The sequence below is a fragment of the Budorcas taxicolor genome, chromosome 1, assembly GCF_023091745.1.
Source record: "Budorcas taxicolor isolate Tak-1 chromosome 1, Takin1.1, whole genome shotgun sequence".
Classification (NCBI taxonomy): domain Eukaryota; kingdom Metazoa; phylum Chordata; class Mammalia; order Artiodactyla; family Bovidae; genus Budorcas; species Budorcas taxicolor.
The window spans coordinates 118,123,581-118,149,513 of NC_068910.1; the positions used below are offsets into that span (position 1 = coordinate 118,123,581).

The following is a 25,933-nucleotide window of genomic DNA, read 5'->3' on the forward strand; positions in this document are numbered from 1 at the left end:
TCAAATGATACTTCAGAAATAGAGAAAAATCTGAGGAAATGTAAACATTGCTTCAAAAATAAGAACCAACAGAATAGGACATAAAAGGAAAAGGCAGTTCTTTGAATAATTGGGTCAGTAAGTAAACTAAGTTTTGCATACATGTAGAAGATGGATTAGAGTTATCTTCAAGCAAGGACTACCCAGACATCAAACAAAGCAGCCTAAGCCACCACTCCCATATTATAATAGTGTACACAGAGATGGAAAAATGATCTTTTTTTTAGGACTTTCAGGACATGTTCTAAGAAGTGATATATATACTGCTGCTGCTGCTAAGTTGCTTCAGTCGTGTCCGACTCTGTGCGACCCCATAGACGGCGGCCTACCAGGCTCCCCCGTCCCTGGGATTCTCCAGGCAAGAATACTGGAGTGGGTTGCCATTTCCTTCTCCAATGCATGAAAGTGAAAAGTGAAAGTGAAGTCGCTCAGTTGTGTCCGACTCTTTGGGACCCCATGGACTGCAGCCTACCAGGCTCCTCCGTCCATGGTATTTTCCAGGCAAGAGTACTGGAGTGGGGTACTATTGCCTTCTCTGATACTCTGTCTAAACTAACAAAATTCCAGACTCACAGAAGAAACTTCCTGATGTTCAGCATAAGTTGCATCTCTGGCACAGTCTAAGCACAGTGAGCCACCCCTGTTGGAGGACAATGGGAACACTCTTGAAATCCAGATTTCCAGACACCAGCCAAGGGTCAGACTTGCAAGCAGGCCTTTCAAAGGATAACATTCTCAGACCAGATATGATAAGGTTTTTTATGTACAGGTGTGTATTGGTGTCTGCCATTTTGTCACAAGTGTATATGTTTGTAACCACTGCTGCAATCATGATAAAAGAGCTATATCATCACCATGAAAATCTTTTGCTGCCCCTTTATAGTCACATATACCTTTTACCATCCTCACTCTTCCTAATCCCCAATCTATTCTCCATCTCTAATTTGGCCTAGGCTGTTTTTAAATAAGGGCTTTCCAGATGGCACTAGTGGTAAAGAACCTGCCTGCCAATGCAGGAGACAAAAGCTGTGGGTTTGAGCTCTGGGTCAGGAAGGTCCTCTTAAGGAGAACATGAAGGAAATATTTGTGTTTCAATTTTTCATTAAATAAGTGATAAACTTTGTTTATAACAGTTTTGTTTTATAACGGAGAAGGCAATGACACCCCACTCCAGTATTATAACAAAACCACCCATGAACAGTAAAAAACTTTGATAAGAGATCCTTGTGCTTTTTTAAGCTGTATGGTAGATACTTGGGTATTTGTTATTATCTAAAGTGTTTCTTGGGGCTTCCCTGGTGGCTCATATGGTAGAAAACCTGCCTGTAATGCAGGAGGCATGGGTTCAATCCCTGGGTCAGGAAGATCCCCTGTAGAAGGAAATGGCAACGCATTCCAGTATTCTTGCCTGGAGAATCCATGGACAGGGGACCCTGGTGGGCTACAGTCCAGGGGTTGCAAAAAGTTGGACACAACTGAGTGACTAACATAACAACAACAACAGAGTGTTCTTCACCTAAAATACAATGAGAAAAATGGAGGATTAGAATTTTTTGGAAAGTTTTAGTATAATAAATATTGATGGCATTTGCTTTTATTTTTTTTGCTCAAACTCTAATGTTTTATTTTGATATTATTAACTGTCTTTCTTCTGGGTCTAATTATTAAATACATCCAAAATGAATTCTGTAGTGATTGTTAGATGATTGATAATAAAATGATAATTTAGCTCCTTTTAATAGTTATTAAATAGGCCTAGGGTACTTAATTAAGCTTTCTATACTGAGAAGTATCATAGTCTAAATAATCAACTAAGGTATATTTTTTATTTTTAGGCACATCAGATTAATATTGGTTATTACCTGACATTACTGTTTTTGTATGGAGTAGCACTCACTGAAAGAGGAAAGAAAGAGGTATGTAGCACGTGTTATTTGTCCATTACAAATAAATCTTTTCACATACTTTGACTTCATTTTAGTAAGTTTAAATGTTGATATTAAAAAAAAATTCTCTAAAAACTGAAACCATTCCATGACTTTTCTGTCATGTATTTAGCTTTCTGCCAGAGACTATTTTGTGAAACTAAAAATATCGATAAGATAAACTTAATGTAAGCTTATAGCCTTGAAATACTTACCATTTGTATAAAATAGAAAATTTTGTTTCACATGTTTCATTTATACATTTTAATCCATTTTCTAGTGTAGTATGTAGTTTAATCTCTCTAGTTTTTATCTTAACCCTCTTACATAAAATATGAATTTGACCTCAGTTCTTCATCAAAGAAAGTGAAGTGCAAAAGTAAAAATCTAGGAGTTAACTAGCTGATCTCTAAGGGTCCTTACAAATTTAACATTTTCTTTTGCTTATTTTTAATGATTTCTCAATTTCAGCCTTGATATCTCTTTTTATTTTTTTTATTTTTTGTATTCTTAAATTTATACTCTCTTCTTGGTTTCATAAAGAAGTCTAACTTGTTAATTAGGTGAAGTAGAATTTAATAAGCACCAAACTGAAAACACTTCCAGTTTAAATAATTTCACATAATGCTAATTATTGTTAAGTGTGTTGTGCTAGAGGATGTTTTACAATGAGGCCATGCAGCACTTTTTTTCCCTCAGGGAGATGGAGGCTGTTGTGCCTATTCTAATAATAGTAACTGAAACATTTATTAGAACTGATTCAGACTTTTACTTCTATACATATATTGCCTATAATCAAGATGATCCTTCCCCAAAAGAGACTATATGTGTGGTCAAAAAGACACCTATTTCCTATTTTAAAAATTAGGAAGATTTGTGCTCCAGTTAGGAAAAAAAAATAGGAAGAATTATGTTCCCATAGTCATTAGAAGAGCCCTTATTTTTGCTAGCAATATTTGTCAATTTTAGACATAAAGATTATTATTTTGATGTTTCACTTTGAAACACTGAAAGACCTTAAGTTCTTTTGTAACTGTTTTATTAAGCACTGAGTACATTTTTAATGGGGTCATATACAGAGATTCCACAAATAGACATGTGAATAAATGACCAAATGACTGAATCAGTATTCAAGCGGCTCTGTCTTTTCTAGTCTGGCAAATAATTGTTCATTGTAAAAGGAAAAAATAGTTTTTACATCAGCCAAACCTAGTTTTATGTTACTACAGGATTATATAGAAGCTGAGAATAAATTTCTAGTGATGAAGATGGTGATCCAAGAAAATGAAATTTGTGAAAACTTTATGTCATTAGTTTATTTTGGTCGTGGTTTGCTTCGATGTGCTCAGAAGAGGTAAGAATTTTAATTAATGGGTAGTTCTTGCCTGTTAACTTTCAGCATTATGTAATGGGAATAAAGTTTGCACAATATACCAGGGATCATGACATTTGTGCTCTGTTGATTTTTTCTCTGTCACTGATTCTGTAGATCATTTCATTAATGTACTTGAGAATATTAAATATCAAATTTAACAGGCCATGGCAATAAAAGGTGGTATAGCATAGGCATTAGGAACATAGGCTTTGGAGTCTGATAGGCCAGTTCAAATACATTTTATATCACTTACCTGATATACGACCCTAGGAAATTTAATGTTGCTAAGCCTAATCTTTGGAACTAATAACAGTGCCCACCTATTAAGGTAATTAATTCAGTGCTCAGGACACAAAAATACTATACTTAATAAATAATAATTATAGTTATTAATATTATTACCACTTGGAATGGCTGTTTAAGTTATAAATGAGCTTATAACACATTGAAAGGGTCCCAGTTCTGAGTTTAGGAGTATTGGGTATTACACAGTTAAGTACAGAAGAATGTACATGGGCTATCTGTTCACTTCCCATATGTATGCTGTTTAGTCACTAAGTCATATCCAACTCTTTTGGAACCCCATGGACTGTAGCCTGCCAGGCTCCTCTGTCCATGGGATTTCCCAGGCAAAAATACTACAGTGGGCTGCCATTTCCTTCTCCGGGGGATCTTCCCAACTGAGGGATTGAACTTGAATCTCCTTCTTGACAGGCAGATTCTTTACCACTGAGCCAACAAGGAAGCCCTCCAATATGTATATCCTTAGCCATTTGTAGAATCAATCATTTTATTTCTAAGCATTTGTTAGAGACTGCTCTAGGTGTTAGGGGTAAAATGGTTTACAAAACAGTTTCTTTCCTCATGTTTAACTGACAGTATAGTGAAGGTTTATAGACCTTAATAAAATAATCAGTTATTTAAATAATTATGAAATGTGATAAAGAGCTATGAAGAAAAATATATTAAAGAATCAAAGTCCTTATTGGAACTTCAGTGTGTTTCTTGGGAATCAGAAGTCTCCTTGAAGAATTAATGTTTGGCTGAGGTCTGAAAGATGAATTAGGAAAAATTTACTTATGCAAATCCTTATGAAGGATTACTGCTGGACCCAACTGTTGAATCCCTGAAAGCATCACTTAATATGGTAGTTCCTTGATTCTTTGAAAGGCTGATCTTCCATCCTCTGGCGTGCTTGGTTTTATCCAAAAGATGTCCTGCTTCCTGTTTATTAGCATGATGTTCTCAATGTAGTTTGCCACTGTGATATTTCACAGAAAGTCAGGATAATCAAAATCCCTTTAATACTGTGGAGAGAATTAACATAGCTCTGAGTCAAAGAATCTGCACTGCTGTCCTTCCTTCAGATATGTGAACTACTGTTTATTTTCTTTATTGATGGGCATCAAGAATCCATTTTCCAAATCATTGACACTAGAAAACCCAGTCGTCTGGCAGCAGCATTTCCTTTTGTCCCTGGCCTATAGAGAACAGCCACCGCTGAGCTGCTCAAAATGTCCTTCTTACTCTGTATTTCTTACTGCATTAATGAAATGGAATGTCCTCTGGACCTTTCTAGGGTACCCTGTCTGGTAGTGGATTCAATGGTGTTATGTCCATTCTACCATCTTTTCCTCCCTGAGCTTTCTTGAATACTCTGCCAAGAAATTTTCAACGTTTCATCTCACTTACTATTATAGAGGCCATTGGTTGTGTCCCGGCTTCAAGTAGCCTCAGCAACATGTTAGGATTGGCTTCTCATGTCCTTACATTCAGGAAATGCTGAATTATGGGAGAGTTGCCCCATATCAGTATACATTTCCCTATCCAGCTATATATTTGACCATTGGTTTAGCTTTCTTAAGATCCACTCCCAGACACATTCCTGCCACTGCATAGTAGTGAAAGTAGTGAAGTCTGCAATGCTTACGGTGAACAAGCCTTTTCTTCCTCTTTTTTCACTTGGGCTTTGCTTGTACCTGATCCTAGATTTTTCAGTATTTAGGCAATGAGCAGAGATCGGGGAGGATTTTGAGAAGGAAGAAGAGCATCATCTTTTGGGACATGTACCTCTGATGATGTACAGATATTTGCATGGTCTACTCGTTCCATATCAGAGTCCTGATAGTATAATAGTCTTGTTGAGGCTGTGCTTTTGGTTTTTGCTGTTGTTCTATCCTTGTGATTAAATACTGGGTCTTATTTTCAGCATGGTCTGCCTTTATGTTTAGAGTTGGTCAGATTTCTTTAAATGTTACCATAGAGGCCTTTTAACTTTCACAGAGTACCCTTAGTTGATAGTAGTAGCCAGTTTCTTCCATTGTGTGGTTAAATCTGGGCCTAATTTTCAGCACAGATTATCTTTATGGCTGTCAGAGCTGAGGGTCTCTTTAAATGCTGCCCTCAGAGGCCTCTGTCTTTCATTGTGTCCTGAGTCAATCATTGGCTGACCTGTGCTGGTCATTCTCTTTTTTCAGGGCTTCCAAGACAGTAAACAAAAGCCAGCCAACTCTACAACCCCTTTAATTACCATGGCCCCCATACTGTTCAGGCTTGAGCTACTACATAATCTATTACCTCCCCTTCTACCTGTATTTCATCCCAATCTATTATAGGTGAGAATCCTAGTATTTGTATTTTTGTAGCATGTTAGACATTATCCTACTTACACACACACACACACACACACACACACACAAATGGGTTGCCTGTTGTCTAATTGGTAAGCTAGTTACAGAGTCTTGTTCAAATTAACTTTTTAAAATGCTTTGCAGATATAATGGAGGACTGCTAGAGTTTCATAAAAGCTTACAAGAAATAGGAGATACAGATGATCATTGGTTTGATATAGATCCTACAGAAGATAAAGATTTACCTACAACTTTTAAAGTAAGAAATTATTTAATCTATGGCTAATCAGAATTATCTTTGATAAAGTACAGTTTATGCTATGTCATTCTATAGCAAATGTATTCTTTTATTGGACATTAGCTTTTTGTATGAGAAAACTTTGATTCCATTATCTGGTACAGAATGTTGAGTATGATTCAACAAGTAGAGAGAAGTGAAGTGGATGTGTTAGCATTTCCAGATAACAAGAAGATTAAAAGTTGCACTAGTTCAATACTTCACATGGTTGAGATAAATGTAAGTTAACTTATTTTTTCTGACTATATTTGTCATTGTTTTGTTGTTGATTTAAATTTTAAAAGTATTAAATGGTCACTTCAGAAAACTTGAAAAATGTGAAAATGCCAAAGATAAAAGTAAAATTCATCCATATATTCCTTCAAATGGCAAAACTATTGTTAGAATTTTCATTTATGTATTTCCATACACACATGTGTAAACACTTTTTATTTTTAGTAAATTGGTGTGATGTTATATACATTGATTTATAGTATAAAAATATATATTATTGTGAATTTGTCAGCAAGTAGATTATTGTATATTGAAAGTATAATTTTTCATAGTCTATCATAAAACGGTGCTTTAATTTGGTTAACCAATTCCCTGGTATTGAACATTTAGTTCATCCTAAACATTCTAGTTTTTTAGTGTTACAGAACGTGATCTTTTTTTATTTCTCACATCATTGCCTTAGTGTAAATTTCTAGAGGTGGAATTGTGAAGTGTTTACACACTTGTACAAGTTATTTATGTATATTTCCACATTTCCTCCCAGAAAGTTGGTCCTGATTTATATTCTCAAGACAAGAGTGTAAGAATTGCTCTTTGCCCTCATGTGCTTAGCCGCTCAGTTGTGTCCGACTCTTTGTGACCCCATGGACTGTAGCTTCTCAGGCTTCTCTGTCCATGGGGATTCTCCAGGCAAAAGTACTGGAGTGGTTGCTGTGCCCTCCTCCAGGGGCTCTTCCCAACCCAGGGATCGAACCCAGGTCTCCCACATTGCGGGTGGATTCTTTACCATCTGAGACACCAGGGAAGCCCACACTCCCTGGATAGTCTTTACCTTTTGGGTAATTTTTACCCATCTAATAAGCCATATTGGTCACTTTTTAGTTGTTTAGAGTGAAAATAGCTACATTAGGCTTCCTTTGGTTAACATTTGAGTGAGGTATCTTATTCCAAGCTTTTACTTTAAACTTTTCTGGATCCTTACATTTTAGCTGACTTTAAAGCCAAATACATTCCTCAGATTAAAGAAGGATGTTTCATAAAAATAAGAAATTCAATTTTTCTAGGAATCTTTAACAAGTTTCTATATACCTAATAATATAGCCTCAAAATACTTGTGACAAAAACTGGTAGAACTAAAAGGAGAACTAGAAGACTTCCCAGTCACAGTGGAATATTTTAATATACCTCTCTCAGTAGTCAATAGAATAAGTAAGATAATGTTTGGTGTTTGGGGAGATGATCATATGTCTTTTAACTTTGACTTAATATATTAAGTAGTAATTTTATGCATTTAAAAAAATATTGAATTTCTGTGTTTACCTGAAGCAGCCCCTACTTGGTCTTGCTTGTTTTTCTCCTATTCCTTCTCCTTTTAAAATATTTTTCTTTCTTATCCAAATTTTATTTTTGTTTTATGCAAGCTAGTACATGTATACAGTTTTTGAAGTATATTGAAAGATTTTAACAGTCTGTGGTTCATCATTTCTAATTGTAGTTTCTGAATATAGATAACTTATTTCAACCCTCTAGGCATTTTCCTTTGATATTAACCTGTACTTTTAAAAAGCTGTACCACTATTTAAAAAACAAATTCTCCATCTTAGGTATCATCTTTTGATTTCCTACTGTGGAAGATGAGGGTTTAGTAATTTCCTTACACATCTCCTTCACACAGACACTTCCCATTCCCCATCCTATTAATAGGTACATGTTTTTGTTAAATTGGCCTTAGAGTTTCCCTTTATTCCTGGGAATACCTGTACCCCTCTCCTGTGTAAATTCCCTATTCTTGGATTAAATTTTCCTCTTTCTAGGTGTACTCCCTTGTTTTGGGGGAGTAGCTTTCATCCAGCAGCTTCCTAGAAAGGGAATTTACGTGAGAGTTAAATTTTTTGAGACCTTTCAAGTCTCAAAATAATTTATCCTTTGTACACTTTACTTGTATCTTGCCTGGGTATAAAATTATAGGTTGAAAATAATTTTCCTTTAATTTTAAAAATTATATTTCTATTATTGTTTAGCTTCCAATAATAGTACTTTTGAGATATTTTATGTCATTCTGATTCTCAATATTTTGCTTGTAACCTGTTTTTTTCTTTCTGGGAATTTTTAGGATATTCTGTATATCCCTAGTGTTCTGAATTTATGTTTTTTTGGTGCTAGGACATTTAATTTTTTATTTATTTGATGATTTCTTCTTCATTTTCTCTTTTCTTTTTGAGATGTTTGTTATTCAGCTGCTTGATATCCTGGACTGAATTTCTGACTTTGTTATTTCTATGCTAATTTTTATTTTTTGTCTTTTCTACTTTCTAGGAGATTTTCTTAACTTCATCTTTTTGCATAGAGCTAGTATTCAGCCAGTATACACTAGTGCTATCATACTAGTTATTATAATGTTAAAATATTTCCATACTACTTGGAAAATAGTTTCTGCCTCAAAAATAATTTGGGTAGCCAGCTGCATTCCAGATGTCCTGTACTCTCCTCCAGCCCTCTCTCCCCGCACTTCTCTAAAATTCAATAACTAAAGCTTTAATGTACAGTAGAGCAGAGTGTGTCCATGATCCTGCTCTCTCTCTAGGCCAGCATGTTCCTATCTGTTTTAATTGGTACCTATGCCTGTGAGCCCACCAAAAGTCCTACTTCCCAGACATTGTGATTAGTTTCTAAAGGAAACTTAGAGGGCTGGCCTGTACCCTTTATCTGACATTGACAAATTCCAGGTGAGTACCACCAGAGGCCTGCCCTGCCCCAGTTGCTCCTATCCTCATGTGTCTCCTGAGATGAACTTACCTTATTAAAGAAGATCATACTTATAGAGATACTGGCACCCTTGTAGAGTGGTGACCTTCATATTGTTATTATTTTCAACATAATTCTTGTTTCTATCCTTCTGTTGAATTTTTAATTTCCATGATTATTTCAGCTATCATCTACCAAGAGTTTCCTTGTTATGAATGTTCTTTTTAAAATAAAATAATATCCTGTCCTTTTTTCTTGCACTTGAGAGGTAAATGTTAAAGGTAAATGTTAGCCAGATCATTTAAGGCTTTATAAACACTGGAGTGTTATAATTAAATTATAGTAAAGTATGGTTTATAGAATTTAGGACTTTGAGTAGTTTCTGTATTTATGATAAAGGAGGAGTTAATAAAATAGCTGCAAGTTGTAATCAGTGTTTTAAAGAAAAACAAGGGACTGGGATAGAGAAAATGAAGGAAATGTAGACACACACTTATATACCTGCATGTATCCATATTTATATGTATATATGCATAAATGTGGAGAAGGCAATGGCAGCCCACTCCAGCTCTCTTGCCTGGAAAATCCCATGGATGGAGGAGCCTGGTAGGCTGCAGTCCATGGGGTCGCTAAGAGTCGGACACGACTGCGCGACTTCACTTTCACTTTTCACTTTCACTTTTCACTTTCATGCATTGGAGAAGGAAATGGCAACCCACTCCAGTGTTCTTGCTTGGAGAATCCCAGGGACGGCGGAGCCCAGTGGGCTGCCATCTGTGGGGCTGCACAGAGTCAGACACGACTGAAGTGACTTAGCACCAGCAGCATGCATAAATGTGTATGTGTGTCTATGTATAGTGGTTAGAAAAGGCCTTTCCAGGAGGTGATATTTAAGTTGGAAGCCCAAGACTGCTAATGAAACTAACTCTGTAAAGAGTAGGGGAACAACTTTCTAGGTAAATGGAATTGAGTAGGAAAAGGCCCTCAGGACTTGAAGAGAAAGTTTGAGGAACTGGAAGTATAAAACCATGTGAATTTTATAGGGAGTGAGGCTAGAGATGAATTTGAAGAGATGGGCTAGCGATGGATACATACACTGGGTTCAGATGCTGTAAGTTCTGCAGAACCTTGAAGTCAGTCTTAATAAGGTAGTGGGAAAGTAGTAGGAAGGTAGATAGTGGGAAGCCACTGAAGAGTTTTAAGCAAGAAACTGACACGATCTTTTGCTTCTTTATAGAGTGCTTTGGAGCATAGTAGGCAGGGATGAGGGAGACTAGTTAGGCAGTTGTTAGTAATCTAGGTAAGATGTAGAACAGATACTAATGGAGAGAGAATTGGAAAAATTTGCAGTGTAATTTGGGAGAAGTCTCAACAGTATTTGCTAATATATTGCATGTAAAGGGTGATGGAATAACTATGTGATGGATGACTTCAAGCCTGCTGGTTGAAAATTAAATAGATCTTGGTAGATGTGCTTGATGTAAGTTCCATGAGGACTAAGTATATATTGACCTTCTAAGTTCACTGCAGCATCCTTATCAGCTAACATTTCCTAGCATTCACAACAACCTAGCCCGTAACAGGCACTCAGTAAATGTTCGTTGAATGAGTGAGTGTCGATGATTGGGGCAGAAAATAAGAAGTAAGGAACAAGGAACAGATTTGGTGGGCAACTCAGTAGATTAGTATTGAACTATTAAGCATTAGACATGTGAAACAACAGTAGCTATATACACACTATGAATCCTGTTTCAGCATCTGCACTTACTATTGGCTATCCTCATAGGATATACTGCTTTCATATGGATAGGTCCTTGGATGATGCTTCTTTATTTCTTGACATTTAAAAATTTCTAGTTGATTTGGTTAGAACATTTTTATTCTTCATAAAATTCTGAATGTCATTAAACAAATGTTATGAATGCTGACTTGATGCATAAAATAGTCTATAGAGGTTTACTTTATCATGTCGTATACCCTCAGTATATATGGGTATGTCTCTCTGAGGGGCAGTATTAAGGACTTGTTTAACTTAGACTTGATAATATGTTTCACAACCTTTAGCCAGCATTTTTAAAATATGGAAATTGCATTTAAAATTGTAACTCTGAACACTGGAAACATATTTCTGGCCCTGCCTCTGCCCATTTGGCTGAGCAGCCTGTTGCACCACTACAGTAGTCCCACTGCCAACATGGTGTCTTGGGGGCCAGTTCTAGCAAGGACTCTCCTGGGTTGCCAACGATTTGTTGTTTCTCTGTATCAGAGAAAGTAATTCTTGTTAGGAACCCAGTGGCTGTTATGAGTTAGAATGGAAAATAGACGTATAGCTTCAAATATAGACTTTTTCCACTTTCTCTGTGTTTGTATTCAGGAAGAAATTTAGTATTTCATGTATAGGGCCCTTCTGTGTATTGTTTACTTTGAATGAGGGAAATAGGTTCTATAACTATTAAAAAAAAAAAAACATAAAACACCTTCAAAAAAAGGACATGAAATGAACCTGTAACTTAATATAAATGTGTGGTCTTTTTATTGCTGATTCATAAGATTTTTTATTTTTAAAATTTAGGACCTTCTTAATAATTTCATCAAGACAACTGAGGGTAATATAATGAAGCAGACCATTTGCAGTTATTTAGATTGTGAGCGATCTTGTGAAGCTGACGTTTTAAAGAACACCAATTATAAGGTACTATAATTATCAATCAACTGAGTGTTTTAAAAATGTAATTGTAAAATTAAACTTAGGTGAAAATTGTTATATTATCATTCATCTAAATACTCTTTAAAAAGTACTTCATTTATTGTTTGTAGACTTTTTGATAGCAGCCATTCTGACCTGCATGAGATGGTACCTCACTGTGGTTTTGATTTGCATTTCTCTGATAATGAATGATGTTGAGCATATTTTCATGGCTGATTCATGTCAAAGTATGGCAAAAACCACTACAATGTTGTAAAGTAATTAGCCTCCAATTAAAATAAATTAATTCTTTTAAAAAGTACTTTATTTAATTACAGCAAAATACAGCTGAGAAGTTGTTTGACTTGAAAATCTCAAAAGCTTAGATTCATTGTGATTAGGAATTATTTATATCCTGTGAGTCAATAAAAAAATGAATTAGCACAGAACCCCTGTTTGAGTTTCCTGAGCCATACAGCAAATTCCCGTTGGCTCTCTGTGTTATGTATGGTAATGTAAGTTTCCATGTTACTTTTTCCATACATCTCACCCTCTCCTCCCCTCTCCCCATGTCCATAAGTCTGTTCTCTATGTCTATTTCTTCATCGCTGCCCTGTAAATAAATTCTTCAGTACCATTTTTCTAGATTCTGTATATATGCATTAGAATATGATATTTATCTTTCTCTTTCTGAATTACTTCACTCTACTGTATGGCTCAGGGAACCCAAACGCAGACTCTGTATCAATCTAAAGGGGTGGAATGGGGCGGGAGATGGGAAGGAGGTTCAAAAGGGAGAGGATATATGTATACCTGTGGCTGATTCATGTTGAGGTTTGACAGAAAACAACAAAATTCTGTAAAGCAATTATCCTTCAATAATAAATTTAAAAAAATGAATTGGCTTTGCTAGTGCTTTTGTAATATTCACAAGCACAGTAGCTTAGGAGCTGTTTATCACCAATATAGCAATCTAAGGTCTGGTGATTGGTGACAAAGAAGTTTTAGGAAATAATGCTATGGAATTGGGGCTGAAGGAAAAGAGAAATATAAAACTTCTGATGAACAGATAGCATGTTCATCTACAAAGGTCACTCACTGAGTTTCTGATATTTTGTTGTATACAGCATATGAAAATATTAACTTATTCAAATTATTGCCTATTTTTTTGTCTTTAATGATATAAAAATGATTTTTATAGTTCTTTGATTACCAGTGATCTGTTGATAAATTTTCAGTGCCAAGCTCATCTAGTTATAGAATAATAAAAAGTGACTTAAGGTGATATTTTCTTTATCTACATGGATTATTATCTCTTATCAACAGTTTTTACTCTCCTCCAGGGATTTTTTCAGTTAATGTGCAGTAAGAGCTGCTGTGTTTACTTCCATAAAATTTGTTGGAAAAAGTTCAAGAATTTAAAATATCCAGGTGAAAATGATCAGGTATTATATTTGTACTTCCTTTAAAACTTTACTAGAGCATATCTTCTTCTACTCTTTCCTGCTTTTTTATTCTTTCCCTTTCATTTCTTTCTATTTACATCCTTCCTCTTCCTTTCTCGCTCCATTTTTCTTTCCCTATTCTCTCTGATACTTTTCTGCTCACTATTTGGTCATCATTACCATTTATTAAACAGGTCTTTGTAGTAAATTCACATAAAGGACATAAAATCAAAGAATAGAATTGCTTAATAAAAAGAAAGGACAACTGTGTAGTTTTAAGGCTAGAGAACAGTGATACATTTTATAGCCTTCCAAAATAAATCTGTGTGACTGGGAATTCCCTGGCAGTCCGGTGTTTGGGGCTTGGTGCTTTCACTATCAGGCCTTGGCTTCAATCTCTGCTTAGGCAACTAAGATCCCACAAGCTGCATGGTGTGGCCAAAAAAAAAAAAACCCCAGAAAACCTTCAAAATATATTAGTATTATTTATATTTGCCTAAAATCATATAACTAAATTGAATTTTTTCCACTGAAATTAAAATAGAAATTAAATGCCTGAGTCTGTTACTTATTTACTCTTTAATGAGGTAACTGCCATAAATTGGGTCTATAGTGTTTAATTCTAAAGTGTTTACATTGTGCAAACCACAGAAAACACTTATAAAGCAATTGTATATGGAGTTGAGTGTTCTGAGTTCAAGTCCAGATTGAACCACTTACTAGGTTTTTTTTACACTAGGCTGAAACTCATTTTTCTAAGCCATAAAGTGAGGATAGTAATACCTACTTTATAAAGTTGTGAAGATTAACAGATAAACTTGTATTGTGCATTATAAAAATCATTATATAAGGCACAGTTATTCATTTTTTAAGCAGTATGTAAATACTTTTCACTTTCTTTGATTGTTAGGGCAATCAGTATTGCTCAACTTAGAAAGACAAGTAAAAGAAAACTAAATAAATTAACCAGAGGAAATAGCAAGATCAGGATCAGAGGACTCAAATTTTTATTCTTTCTTTTCTGCTGAAATCTTCACTTATCTAATAGAAATTCAGTGTTTTTTTGTACTTATTTAGTTTGTATATTTTGCTTGAAGTTGCTTTCACTGGGAACAGCAAATTCATTTTAGTTTATAATGTAACTATGTAAAGATTTTGAAATATTAATAGAAATGATGAGAGGGAAAAGTGTGATTATATATTTTAAGTAAGAAATCCACTGGTACAAGTAATGGACTGTCTTTGAACAGCTAACTCTCAAGTGTTTGTTCACATCTTTTGTTTTACTATCTAGCAATATTTGCTTCTAACTTTATATAAATATAATCAGTTTTGGACATCAATGGGTTTTTTCTATTTTTATTGTTCATATTATTTTACCTATTGATAAGTTATTATTGTTTTCTATTGATAAAATTTATAGAGTTTTAGTGGAAAAAAATGTTTAAAGGAAGGATGTACTGGTGACATGGTAAGGATGCTGCAATGTGAGGTACCTGGAATTGTCAAAATTTTGGTGAGTATCTTTCTCTTGTTTTTCTTACTGGAATGATGTTTTTGACTTGGAACAGATTTGGGAATCATAATAATAGTAGCCTAGTCATATTCTCTTTGATGGTAACTAAGCTCTCTAACATTTTGTTGTGTTGATTTCTCTAAAGTAGTATTTAAGTGGAACTTAAGAGTAAAAAAACTAAAAAAATAAAACACACACACACAGAAACTGACAAAACAGGCCATGACTATACCAGTGAGGATAGTCTATCATGCACAGAGGATGATAATCTAATTCTGTTCCACATATGGTTAAAAATAATTTCAGTGTTTCCGAACCCTTTTTAGTCTTGGTCTTGCTATTTCATTTTAATAAAATATCTTCTTGATATTTACTTATCAGTAAGTAAACCAAAATTTAAAAAATGTATATATATATATTATGTTTAGGTATGATCTTCTCTTTTAGATTTGGCATTTAAATCCTATGGCGATATAAAGTAGAACTGGTTTTTGAGATCAGCTCTACTATTTGACTAAGATTGTTTGTAACTTGTTTCTTCTGTTTTATTTTTGTATATTCACTATAGTTTCATTCTCACTGTCTTCTTTCAAACATTAAGGCTAAGAAGTAACACTAAAGAATTTTGAAAATTGAACTACTTTAGGGCTTTTTTTTTTTTTTTTCCATCACTTGCAGTTTGAAGTTGTGAGAAAGGATGAATATATAACCATTGAAAATTTAGGAGCAAGGTAAGTTTGAAATTAAATATTCTACTTTTTTTTTTAGCATGTATGTATTTTTCAGTTGCTTCTTTCTGTGTTTTCTGTTACTTTTTGGTGCTTCATTAAGTTGAAAGACAATATCAGTTGTGTGAAAAACTGTATTTAATTGACATTTGTTTACCCTTCCCACATTTTTGTAGACACTTAAATTCTAAAGAAGAAAGGAAAATTATGTGGATGCTTTGACCTTAAATATGAAAAGAATCCCTTCATGAAAACCAAGCATATTTTTCTTAAAGTTATTTAAATTAGGTTGTTATAAAAAACTTTCTCCTAGCTTTCAAAACTCATCCAGGCCTCCAGGCTCATCTGAGAATTAGAATCATTCTGTTTCTTAGATGAGAAAGCTGTATTGTAACTGTATATACTGGTTATATATCATATATAAGCAGAAATTCATTGAGCTATAAATTGTTTCTGTTGAAATTAGGAATTTCAATATAACACTTATCCTAATCCATTGATTCTCTTTTCTTCTATTTAAAATGTCTACCATTTTTTAATCTACCAGGCTTAAACATTAATACCTAAGGCATCAGTTTTCTCTATGAGCTAATGAAACACAAATCTTTATCTCTGCTTCAGATCTCACTTTCAAAACTCTAGGTCTATCTACATGAATGCTAAATATTTCCATTTTTATTTTTCAAAAAGATCTATAGTTCAGTATGCCCACAGTTAGATTCACAATATTTCTTCCCAACACTGCTGTGTAACGTTTTTTAGGTCCAATTAATTCAGCTTCTTAAATATATTGTACATGCCTCCTTACTTCTGCCCTTGTGCTTCTATTAAGCTAAATAAAGTTATTTTTCATTTGGAATTCTGAAATAGCTTCTAAACTTGTCTTTCTGGCTCCAGTCTTACCTTTCTTCAGTCTGACTGTTCAACAGTCTATAGAACTGTCTGTTCAGTCATTAAAATAGCTTTTTTAAAAGAAAATTGGAAATACTTCATTTCTGTGCTTGAAAATCTTTAACAGACTTCTAGTTGTTCCTGGTTAAGTTCAGACTTCTTAGCTTGGTTCTTTAAGACACTTTGGACCCTGCTATACTCACTGGTGTCGTCTCTTGTCATTCTTTTCTTACTATACTCAACTTATTTTAGTTATTAAGTGTGCCATCTGCTTTACCTCTAGAATTTGCCCAGAATACTCCACTCCTTTGGATTTGGCTGGTTAAAACTTCTAGAAAATCCTATTTACTTTGCATTAGGTGTTTCAATCACATATTCCCTTTTTTTCTCCTATTAAAACATTTACTAAGTTCTGTTATACTTTCTTGGCTTTCTTTTCCATTTGACTATAGTCTCCACTAGGGCAAGAACTTTAACTTGCTTACTGGTATATTCCCAGTATGTAGCATAATGCCTGGCATATAGCTAGTACCCAATAGTTACACGACAGATGTGGAGATTCTGCAATGAGTGTGTTACTTTTGTTTTGATAGGCAATTAACTTATTTGGAACTGAACTGCAAGGCTGTTTTTCTTGGCTAGTGGTTCCAGTTTCAATTCAGATCTTTTGTCTTTAGCTGAGCTGCTATGAGTGTTCCACATGTATGGTTCAGCTGTTAGTTAGAGATGTGGCCAAAAAAATTGGGGGATCTCTTCTCTGTTTCCTTTCTGGAATTCCCCCACACTCAACAGCCATGGCTCCATGGCTTCAATTTTCTAGTTCCTTTAACCAGGGAGACTTTTGTTTTCTGCTCTGTTATACTTGCACCAAAGAATTGATGCTTTTGAATTGTGGTGTTGGAGAAGACTCTTGAGAGCCCCTTGGACTGTAAGGAGATCCAACCAGTCCATCCTAAAGGAAATCAGTCCTGAATATTCATTTGAAAAGACCCTGATGCTGGAAAAGATTGAAGGCAGGAGGAGAAGGGGATGACAGAGGGTGAGATGGTTGGATGGCATCACCGACTCAATGGGCATGAGTTTGAGTAAACTCTGGGAGTTGGTGATGGACAGGGAGGCCTCGTGTGCTGCAGTCCATGGGGTCGCAAAGAGTCAGACATGACTGAGCAACTGAACTGAGCTGAATGTTATTCTTAGCCTCAGACTAAAAGCTCTAAAAGTGGTAAACTTAATTTCATGTAGTTCTCTTCTCTCTGAGCATATATATATACCCTCTACATTCGGTTTGTTTGGTTGGTTTGTTTCTTCCACTCTTTGGTGCCTTCAAGGAGTTGCTTTTTGTAATTTGTGTAAGTTTTATAGTTATTTTCTGTGGGAAAACCCTGGAATAATTGAACCTTATTATCAAAAGTGGAAGAGCTACCTCATAAGGTTTTATGAATGAATGACAGAAATATTTGGTTGTTTTTTAACTTTAAAATGCTTTATTGTTATTAAAACATGCTCAAAGAAAAGCCCACAAAATATAAATACAGAGTTTAAAAAAGAATTATGAAGCATACAGCCTTGTGGCTTTACCCAAAGCACCAAATAGTTTTGTCAGCACTCCAGAAGCACTCAGTTCTCCTCTTGCTAGGTAACTGTTGACCTGACTTTCACAGTAATTATCTCTTCACTTCCTTTATTAATATAAATGCATTTCTAAACACTGAATTTTTTTTTTATAGGTTAGGCTTTTTTAAGCTATGGTTCATATACAGTAAAATTCACTTTAAAAAAATATACGTTTAAATGAGTTTCTTTATATACAACCAGCTAATCACTACTGTGATCAATAGCTCTTTGTCTCTCTAAAATCTCTTACATAGTCATTTCTCTTCAACCTCCAAATTCTGGTAACTACTGATATGATTTCCATTCTGATTAATACTGCTTTTTTTCTGATTATCCTCTAGTAGGAAGATTTGTAGCATCTGGATTTATTTTACTTAATGTAATGATTTTGAGATTCTTCCTTGTTATTGCATGTATCAGTAGTTCAGTTTTCTTTGTTGCCAAGTAGTCTTCCTTTGTATAGATGTACCACAACTTATTTATCCATTTAACAATTGGTGACGTTTGAATTGTTTCTGGTTTTTGGCTTTATAAATAAGGCTGCTATAAATATTCATGTATAAACCTTGGTAGAAAGAGATGCTTTCATTTCTCTTGGGTAAATTCTTAGAAGCAGTATTGCTGAGTCATATGGTATGTGTTTAATGTTACAATAAACTGCCAGTCTGTTTTCAAAGTAGCTATACATTTTGTTATTCTCACCAGCATTGTAAGAGAATTATAGTTTCTCTGTATTCTGTTCAGCACTTGGTATTATTAAATTTAAAAACTTCAGCCATATTAAAAGAAATGTAATGGTATCTTATTGTGGTTTTAATTTGCATTTACCTAAATTTTCAAAACTAGTTTTCTATTTTAGATCCTTTGCTCTTACATGATAAATCTCAGAAACACCTTATAAATTTCTGTAGACCTCTTGCTGAGGTTTTGATTGCATTGAATTTGTAGGTCAATTTGGGGATGATTTATATCTTAGCAATATTGAGAATGCCCATCCATGAAGATGGTGTATAATTAATTTCATTTAACTGATTCTTCTGTGATGTTGCTCAGAAATATTTTGTAGTCTTCTATGTACAGGCTTATAAATGTATTGTTAGACTATCCATGTATATTTGACTTTTTATGCTATCGTAAATAATAATTATAAAACTTCAATTTCTAGTTTTTTCTATTATATAGAATTTGTTTGTGTCTATTGAACTTGTATTCCGTGACTTGCTACTTACTAATTCTAATATTATTTGTAGATTCTTTGAGGTTTTCTATAAATGATTATACCATCTGTGCATAACGACAATTTTATTTCTTTTTTGCAATCTGTTTGCTCTTTGTTTATTTTTTTTTGCATGTTGCATGAGCTAAGTTCTCTAGTACAGTGTTGAATACACCTGTGAGACCAGACAGACATCTTTGCCTTTTCCAGATCTTAGGAAGAAGGCTTCAGTGTTTCACCATTTAGTATGCTGTTAGCTGTAAAATTTTTATAGATGCTCCTGTTTAGGTTGAAGAGATTCATTTCTCGTGCTACTTCTCTGAAAATTTTTATAATGAATGAATAATGAACTAATGCTTTTTAGCATGCATTGAGATAATCATATGGTTTTTGTCTTCTTTGTTGTTAATATGTTGAATTACATCAGTTTATTTTCAAATGTTGAATCATATGTGCTTTCCAGGAGCAAATAGTTAATTGGTCATGATCTTATTTTATGTTGCTGCTTGTCTTTTAATTTCTAGCTTTATTGAGATATAACTGGTATGTAATATTGTGTAGGTTTAAGTTATACAGTGTGATGCTTTTATATATGTATAATATGTGAATACTACATATGTGAATACAACATACCAGTTATAGCTCAATAAAGCTAGAAATTAAAAGACAAGCAGCAACATGAAATAAAATATGGGGCTTCCCTGGTGGTGCAGAGGTTAAAGCATCTGCCTGCAATGTTGGAAACCTGGGTTCGATCCCTGGATTGGGAAGATCCCCTGGAGAAGGAAATGGCAACCCACTCCAGTATTCTTGCCTGGAGAATCCCATGGACGGAGGAGCTTGGTGGGCTACAGTCCATGGGGTTGCAAAGAGTCAGACACGACTGAGAGACTTGACTTCACCATATATATATATATATATATATGAAACAGTTACCACCATAAGGTTAGTTAATATATCCATCACCTCATATAGATTTTTTGTATAATGGGAATTTTTAAGATCTTTTGTTTTTTTGGCTGCACCTTGTAGCATGTAGAATATTAGTTCCTCAACTCAGGATCAAACCTGTACCTCCTGCATTGGAAACATGAAGTCTTAAATCACTGGACTGCCTGGAAAGTCCCTAAGATCTACTGTCTTAACAACTTTCAAGTATGCTTTGTAGCATTGTTAAGTATAGTCACATGATGTATTTTGGATTCCTGGTTTGTACCTTTTGACCCCTTTACACATTCTGTTGTAGAAACCAGTACTTGAGAAACCAAGCACCACACTCTGAGAGTTGGAGAACTCAGGTTTATTATGCTGGGGGCCCCAGAGGAGTTAACACTCCAAACTCTGAGCGCCAAACAAAGGGGTTACAGAGTTTTTTATACATGGACAGGCATGATTAAACAGGTTTGTGGGTTTGCAGGGGCTAGGGCGATTGCAAATAGCAGAACAAGGGTGAGTGAGATAAGCTCCAGTTCCTAGTATTGTGAGTCCCTACATTCTGAGACCTACATGATCTAGACTTTGCAAGACAGATGCAGAAGGAGCAGGAAGTTATGTAAAATTTTAATTTTTCCTCTTCATTATGCCCTCTTGATGCTTCTATCACTCTTTGTAGAAAGCATCATCTCATGTTTTGGTAGGACATTCAGAGCTCCCCATCGTTTAGGGGCTATATTGAGCTATTACCATTTGTAACTTTATGGATTTAATTCAAAAGGTTATGAACTGACAATTACATTGAGAATACAAGGACCACACAAGAGCACTGCAAAGAACATGAAGAGAGGACCTGTTAAAAGGAGAAGCCATGATGCCCAGCTCCAGATATTGTTCTAATTACCCCAGAAATTAGCTAGTTTCTCTCTTTTTATGATTTATTCCCTTAGTGGTTGGGCCTTGTCCTTGACTATTTCTGATTGGTTTACAGCATTCTTCAATTAAGAAGAGACAGAGTCCTCTCTTTTCAGCTGTCAGTAGGTCTCAGTTCAGTTCAGTTCAGTCGCTCAGTCGTGTCCGACACTTTGCGACCCCATGAATTGCAGCATGCCAGGCCTCCTTGTCCATCACCAACTCCCGGAGTTCACCCAAATTCACGTCCATCGAGTTGGTGATGCCATCTAGCCATCTCATCCTCTGTCGTCCCCTTCTGCTCCTCCCTCCAATCCCTCCCAGCATCAGAGTCTTTTCCAGTGAGTCAGCTCTTCACATGAGGTGGCCAAAGTATTGGAGTTTCAGCTTCAGCATCAGTCCTTCCAAAGAAATCCCAGGGCTGATCTCCTTCAGAATGGACTGGTTGGATCTCCTTGCAGTCCAAGGGACTCTCAAGAGTCTTCTCTAACACCATACTTCAAAAGCATCAGTTCTTCGGTGCTCAGCCTTCTTCGCAGTCCAACTCTCACATCCATACATGACCACTGGAAAAACCATAGCCTTGACTAGACAGACCTTTGTTGGCAAAGTAATGTCTCTGCTTTTCAATCTGCTGTCTAGGTTGGTCATAACTTTCCTTCCAAGGAGTAAGCGTCTTTTAATTTCATGCCTGGAATCACCATCTGCATTGATTTTGGAGCTCAGAAAAACAAAAAGTCTGACACTGTTTCCACTGTTTCCCCATCTATTTCCCATGAAGTGATGGGACCAGATACCATGATCTTCATTTTCTGAACGTTGAGCTTTAAGCCAACTTTTTCACTTTCCTCTTTCACTTTCATCAAGAGGCTTTTTAGCTCCTCTTCACTTTTTGCCATAAGGGTGGTGTCACAGGTCTAGCCCTTTCCTATTCTGTAAAACCACCTCAGCCAGGAAGTCTAGTTGGTCCTGTAATGAAAAGCACAGCAATAATACCAATTAGGGATAGAGGCCAGAGTTGATAATGAAAATCCATTGATATTTCGAAGGCAGGATCCTCAACTTCTGCCATGTGTTGACCACTCAGCTGCCAGAGTGTGGCTGGAGCAAGGCTGAAGAGTCCTCAAGCTTCTGCTGTGCATTGACTAGTCAGCTTCTGGAGTGACTAGAGCAGGGCTCAGTGTCCTTCATGGGTGAGGGCCGTTGCCTCTGGAACCAGACCTTGAGGAGGTTTTTTGGGGTCCCAAACTGCTTTCCAGGTGTCCTCATCAAGGAAGCCGCAGATTTCTTAACTCTGGTGTGGTGACTCTAAGGGATGACATCTGTAACTTTAACAGCAGGAAAGGTTGCCAGGATGACCATGTGAGGGCCTGTTCAAACTGGCTGAAGTGGTTCTTTCTTTTAATCTTTAACCCATATCTCATCTCCTGACTGATAGGGATAAACCCAGTTGCCCAAAGGAATGGGTGTCCTTTTTAAGGTTTCTTGGGCAATATGGCTGAAGACTTTTCCAGGGCCTGGAGGTGTCAGGACATCCTTAGGTCAGCTAGTTGTTCGTGGTCTCCCTTGAGCTTTTCTATTACTGGAGGTGGTCTCCCATATAAGATCTCAAAGGGAGAATAGCCCGAGGACCTCAGGGTGCATTTATGGAGGAAGAGGAGAGCCCACAGTATAAGGCAGCTTGTTCTAGCATTGTCTGGGTGTTGGCTGTGCGGATGGATATTCTTGTTGTATTACTCTTTGGAGAAACAAACTTAACAAGAAAGTGAAAGTTATATAGCCCAAAGATTAATATATGTAGGAAAGCTGTTGTGGGGCTAGCCAGGAGAACCAGGTCCAGACATTGGTTTGTGACATTACTGCTTCTCTAGGCATGAGAAGGCAATGGCACCCCACTCCAGTACTCTTGCCTGGAAAATCCTATGGATAGAAGAGCCTGGAAGGCTGCAGTCCATGGGGTCACTGAGGGTTGGACACAACTGAGCAACTTCACTTTCACTTTTCACTTTCATGCATTGGAGAGGGAAATGGCAACCCACTCCAGTGTTCTTTCCTGGAGAATCCCAGGGACGGGGGAGCCTTTTGCGCTGCTGTCTCTGGGGTCGCACAGAGTTGGACACGACTGAAGTGACTTAGCAGCAGCAGCAGGCATGAGAAGATGTAAGAATTTGGACTCATAAAAATCTTTACCTGAAAACATCTGACTTATCTGAAGACCTGTTTTCTGGTTTTTCCCAGAGCATAGAGTGCCTTATTTTTTGTTTCCATCCTAAACTCCTTTCAAGGGTGTGTTGAAGGTCAGCATTTTGTAGTGGTTGTGATTTAATCTTTGTACAGGCAGCTGGCAAGGGCCACCTTCCAGTCAGCAGGGCCCCTTCATAGCCACATATTTGGCCGTATTTTTTGGGCATTTCATGGTCATTCTGTCCCACTGTGCTGGGAAGGCTCATTCCCACATCTAACAAAGATTCCATTGACAGGCCACTCAATGTGTTGTCACTAGACAAGGCCTTGTAAGTAACAAAAATCTCTGGACCATACCTGTCTTACTAGCCTCTTGGTCCAGGAAAATATTTCCTCTTGTTGCTTCTACCCATATCTAGAGTTACATTATTACAATTATTGATCTCATATGAAGCTGCACATCAGTATTTTATCACAGGCTTAGTCACACATTTGGTAACGTAAGAGATAATCTTCTGAAGCAAGCTACATAGAAAATAATATAGTTAGCAGTTATTAGTAAGGTCACAAGCAAGAATTTAAGTCAAGAATTTTCATTGGGTATAGCCTGTTGTACCCCAGGTCATTTGACTCAGTTAAATGATTATAGCCAAGTTTTCATCTCCTGGTTGTATATTATGGAACATCTGACCTTTATGCAAAGACTGGTTACTGAGATAAGCTTTAGAAACAATCTTAAAGTGTCCTTTTTAATAACTTACTTAAAACTTTTGGCAGTATAACATAACAAGGAACTATCTCAGAAGTGAGTCTTAGAAGCACAGACCTTAATTAACAAAACTAGACTTAATATTCAGTGAAACATTTTTCTTCTTCTTTTTTTTTTTTTTGGAGAACTCACTGTGAGGGCATTAACACTGTGGCCAGGTAAGGCTTTAACCCATCAAATAAAAATGAAGTCTGTCAGGGAGCTGGGAAAAGCCAAGCAGTCATCTTGGATTTCCCCTAGCCCTGGCTCTTTGATTTTCAGCTGTTGTTTATCTATTTTTAATTTCCTGATTTAGGAGCAGACTATTGCCATGTTTTAAAGACATCAGGATAGCAGAAGTCCAACTGTGAGGGGTTGTTTTGTTGTTGAAGCAGAGTGAACTTTGTCTACATGTACCATAATCTTAAATGATGTTTATTTACTTTATCAAAGTAACAAAAAGATTTTAAAAACAAATGTAACTCACTTAAATTTTTAGGCAAAGAAATTCATAATCTGTTATTGAAAGCTGCATGTCAAGAACTTTGTTCTCTAAAGAGAGAGAAGACCAAATTCCAGTCTGGTACCAGCTTACTGTTAATAACAAAATTTGTTTATTTGCTTAATCTGAGAAACTTTTCTATAAATCTTGAAGAACTAGCGGTATTTTTTTAAAGGCATGAGGATAAAACCATAGAAAGCATGTTTAAAATCTGATTCTATAGCAATTGACAAACCTGGTCACAACATTTTAATATGATAACTAGAATTATAATTGACCATATTTTATCAGGACATATCAGATCTATATTAATTTTACACAATTTTAGGATACCTATGTTAGTAATATCAACCGTACAGTATAGTCTGAAATGATTTATCACCCCTTCAACAGTACTTCCTTTGTGGCTCAGCTGGTAAAGAATCTGGCAATGCGGGAGATCTGGGTTTGATCCCTGGGTTGGGAAGATCCCCTGGAGAAGGGAAAGGCTATCCAGTCCAGTATTCTGGCCTGGAGAATTCCATGGGCTGTATAGTCCATGGGATCGCAAAGAGTCAGATACAACTGAGCAACTTTCATGTCACTTCAACAGTACTTCCCATGTAATTTAACATGTCCACTGAACCCAGGTAGCTTAATAGCTCTTTGGGACGTCTCAGGGGCCCTCTGAAGCATCCCAAAGTTAGCTAGAAGTCAAGTTATTTAGGAAGTTTTATCAATAAATATCAAAAGGGTTTAGGATCATATAAGTCACTGTGAAATAATATTCACTAGCCAAAGTTAACAAAAGATTTTAAAGGTAAATTTAGAACAGGTCAATTAAGAGGTAAAGAAACAAATCTATTATTGAAAGTAGTTCAACATCTGAAGAAAGTATGTCCTGTTAACAGAGAGAAAGGCCAAGTTCAAGTTTTGCACCAACTGACTTTAAACTCATTTAGGTGCACAAAACTTTTTAGGGTCCATTTTCCACAAACCTTTTAATCACTTTCTGTAATAGCCACCTGTAAGTCAGACCTACTTTGTTTTCCCTTTATAAAATAAAGTTTTATTTTTTGTATCTTCTTTACTAAAAACATACATCTTACTTCCTTATTAGATTAGCAAACAAACATTAATACTAGATATTTAATATTGAATATTTCCCGGTTTATGTGAATCTGAAATATATTTAGGTTAATTTTTCTTGTACTTAGAATTGTTTGATTTATAAGCACTTACTTTTCTTTAGGTCAATTAAATTAGAATGCATTTAAAACTTCAACAATATTATCAGAAAAAAAAAAAAGGACATACATTGAGACAGACATAAATCCAGACAGACAGACAGAGA

At 35.7% G+C, this 25,933-nt stretch overlaps 1 protein-coding gene across 1 annotated transcript in view; it reads left to right on the forward strand.

The window, feature by feature from the left end:
* DZIP3 (DAZ interacting zinc finger protein 3) overlaps positions 1 to 25,933 on the forward strand; it is a 102,045-nt gene that overhangs the window by 15,902 nt on the left and 60,210 nt on the right. Inside the window, exons 5-11 of the mRNA XM_052643282.1 lie at positions 1,875 to 1,955; positions 3,194 to 3,318; positions 6,114 to 6,228; positions 11,798 to 11,917; positions 13,255 to 13,356; positions 14,780 to 14,872; positions 15,551 to 15,603. Coding sequence (XP_052499242.1) covers positions 1,875 to 1,955; positions 3,194 to 3,318; positions 6,114 to 6,228; positions 11,798 to 11,917; positions 13,255 to 13,356; positions 14,780 to 14,872; positions 15,551 to 15,603 — 689 coding nt within the window. The remainder of the gene's footprint in view (positions 1 to 1,874; positions 1,956 to 3,193; positions 3,319 to 6,113; positions 6,229 to 11,797; positions 11,918 to 13,254; positions 13,357 to 14,779; positions 14,873 to 15,550; positions 15,604 to 25,933) is intronic.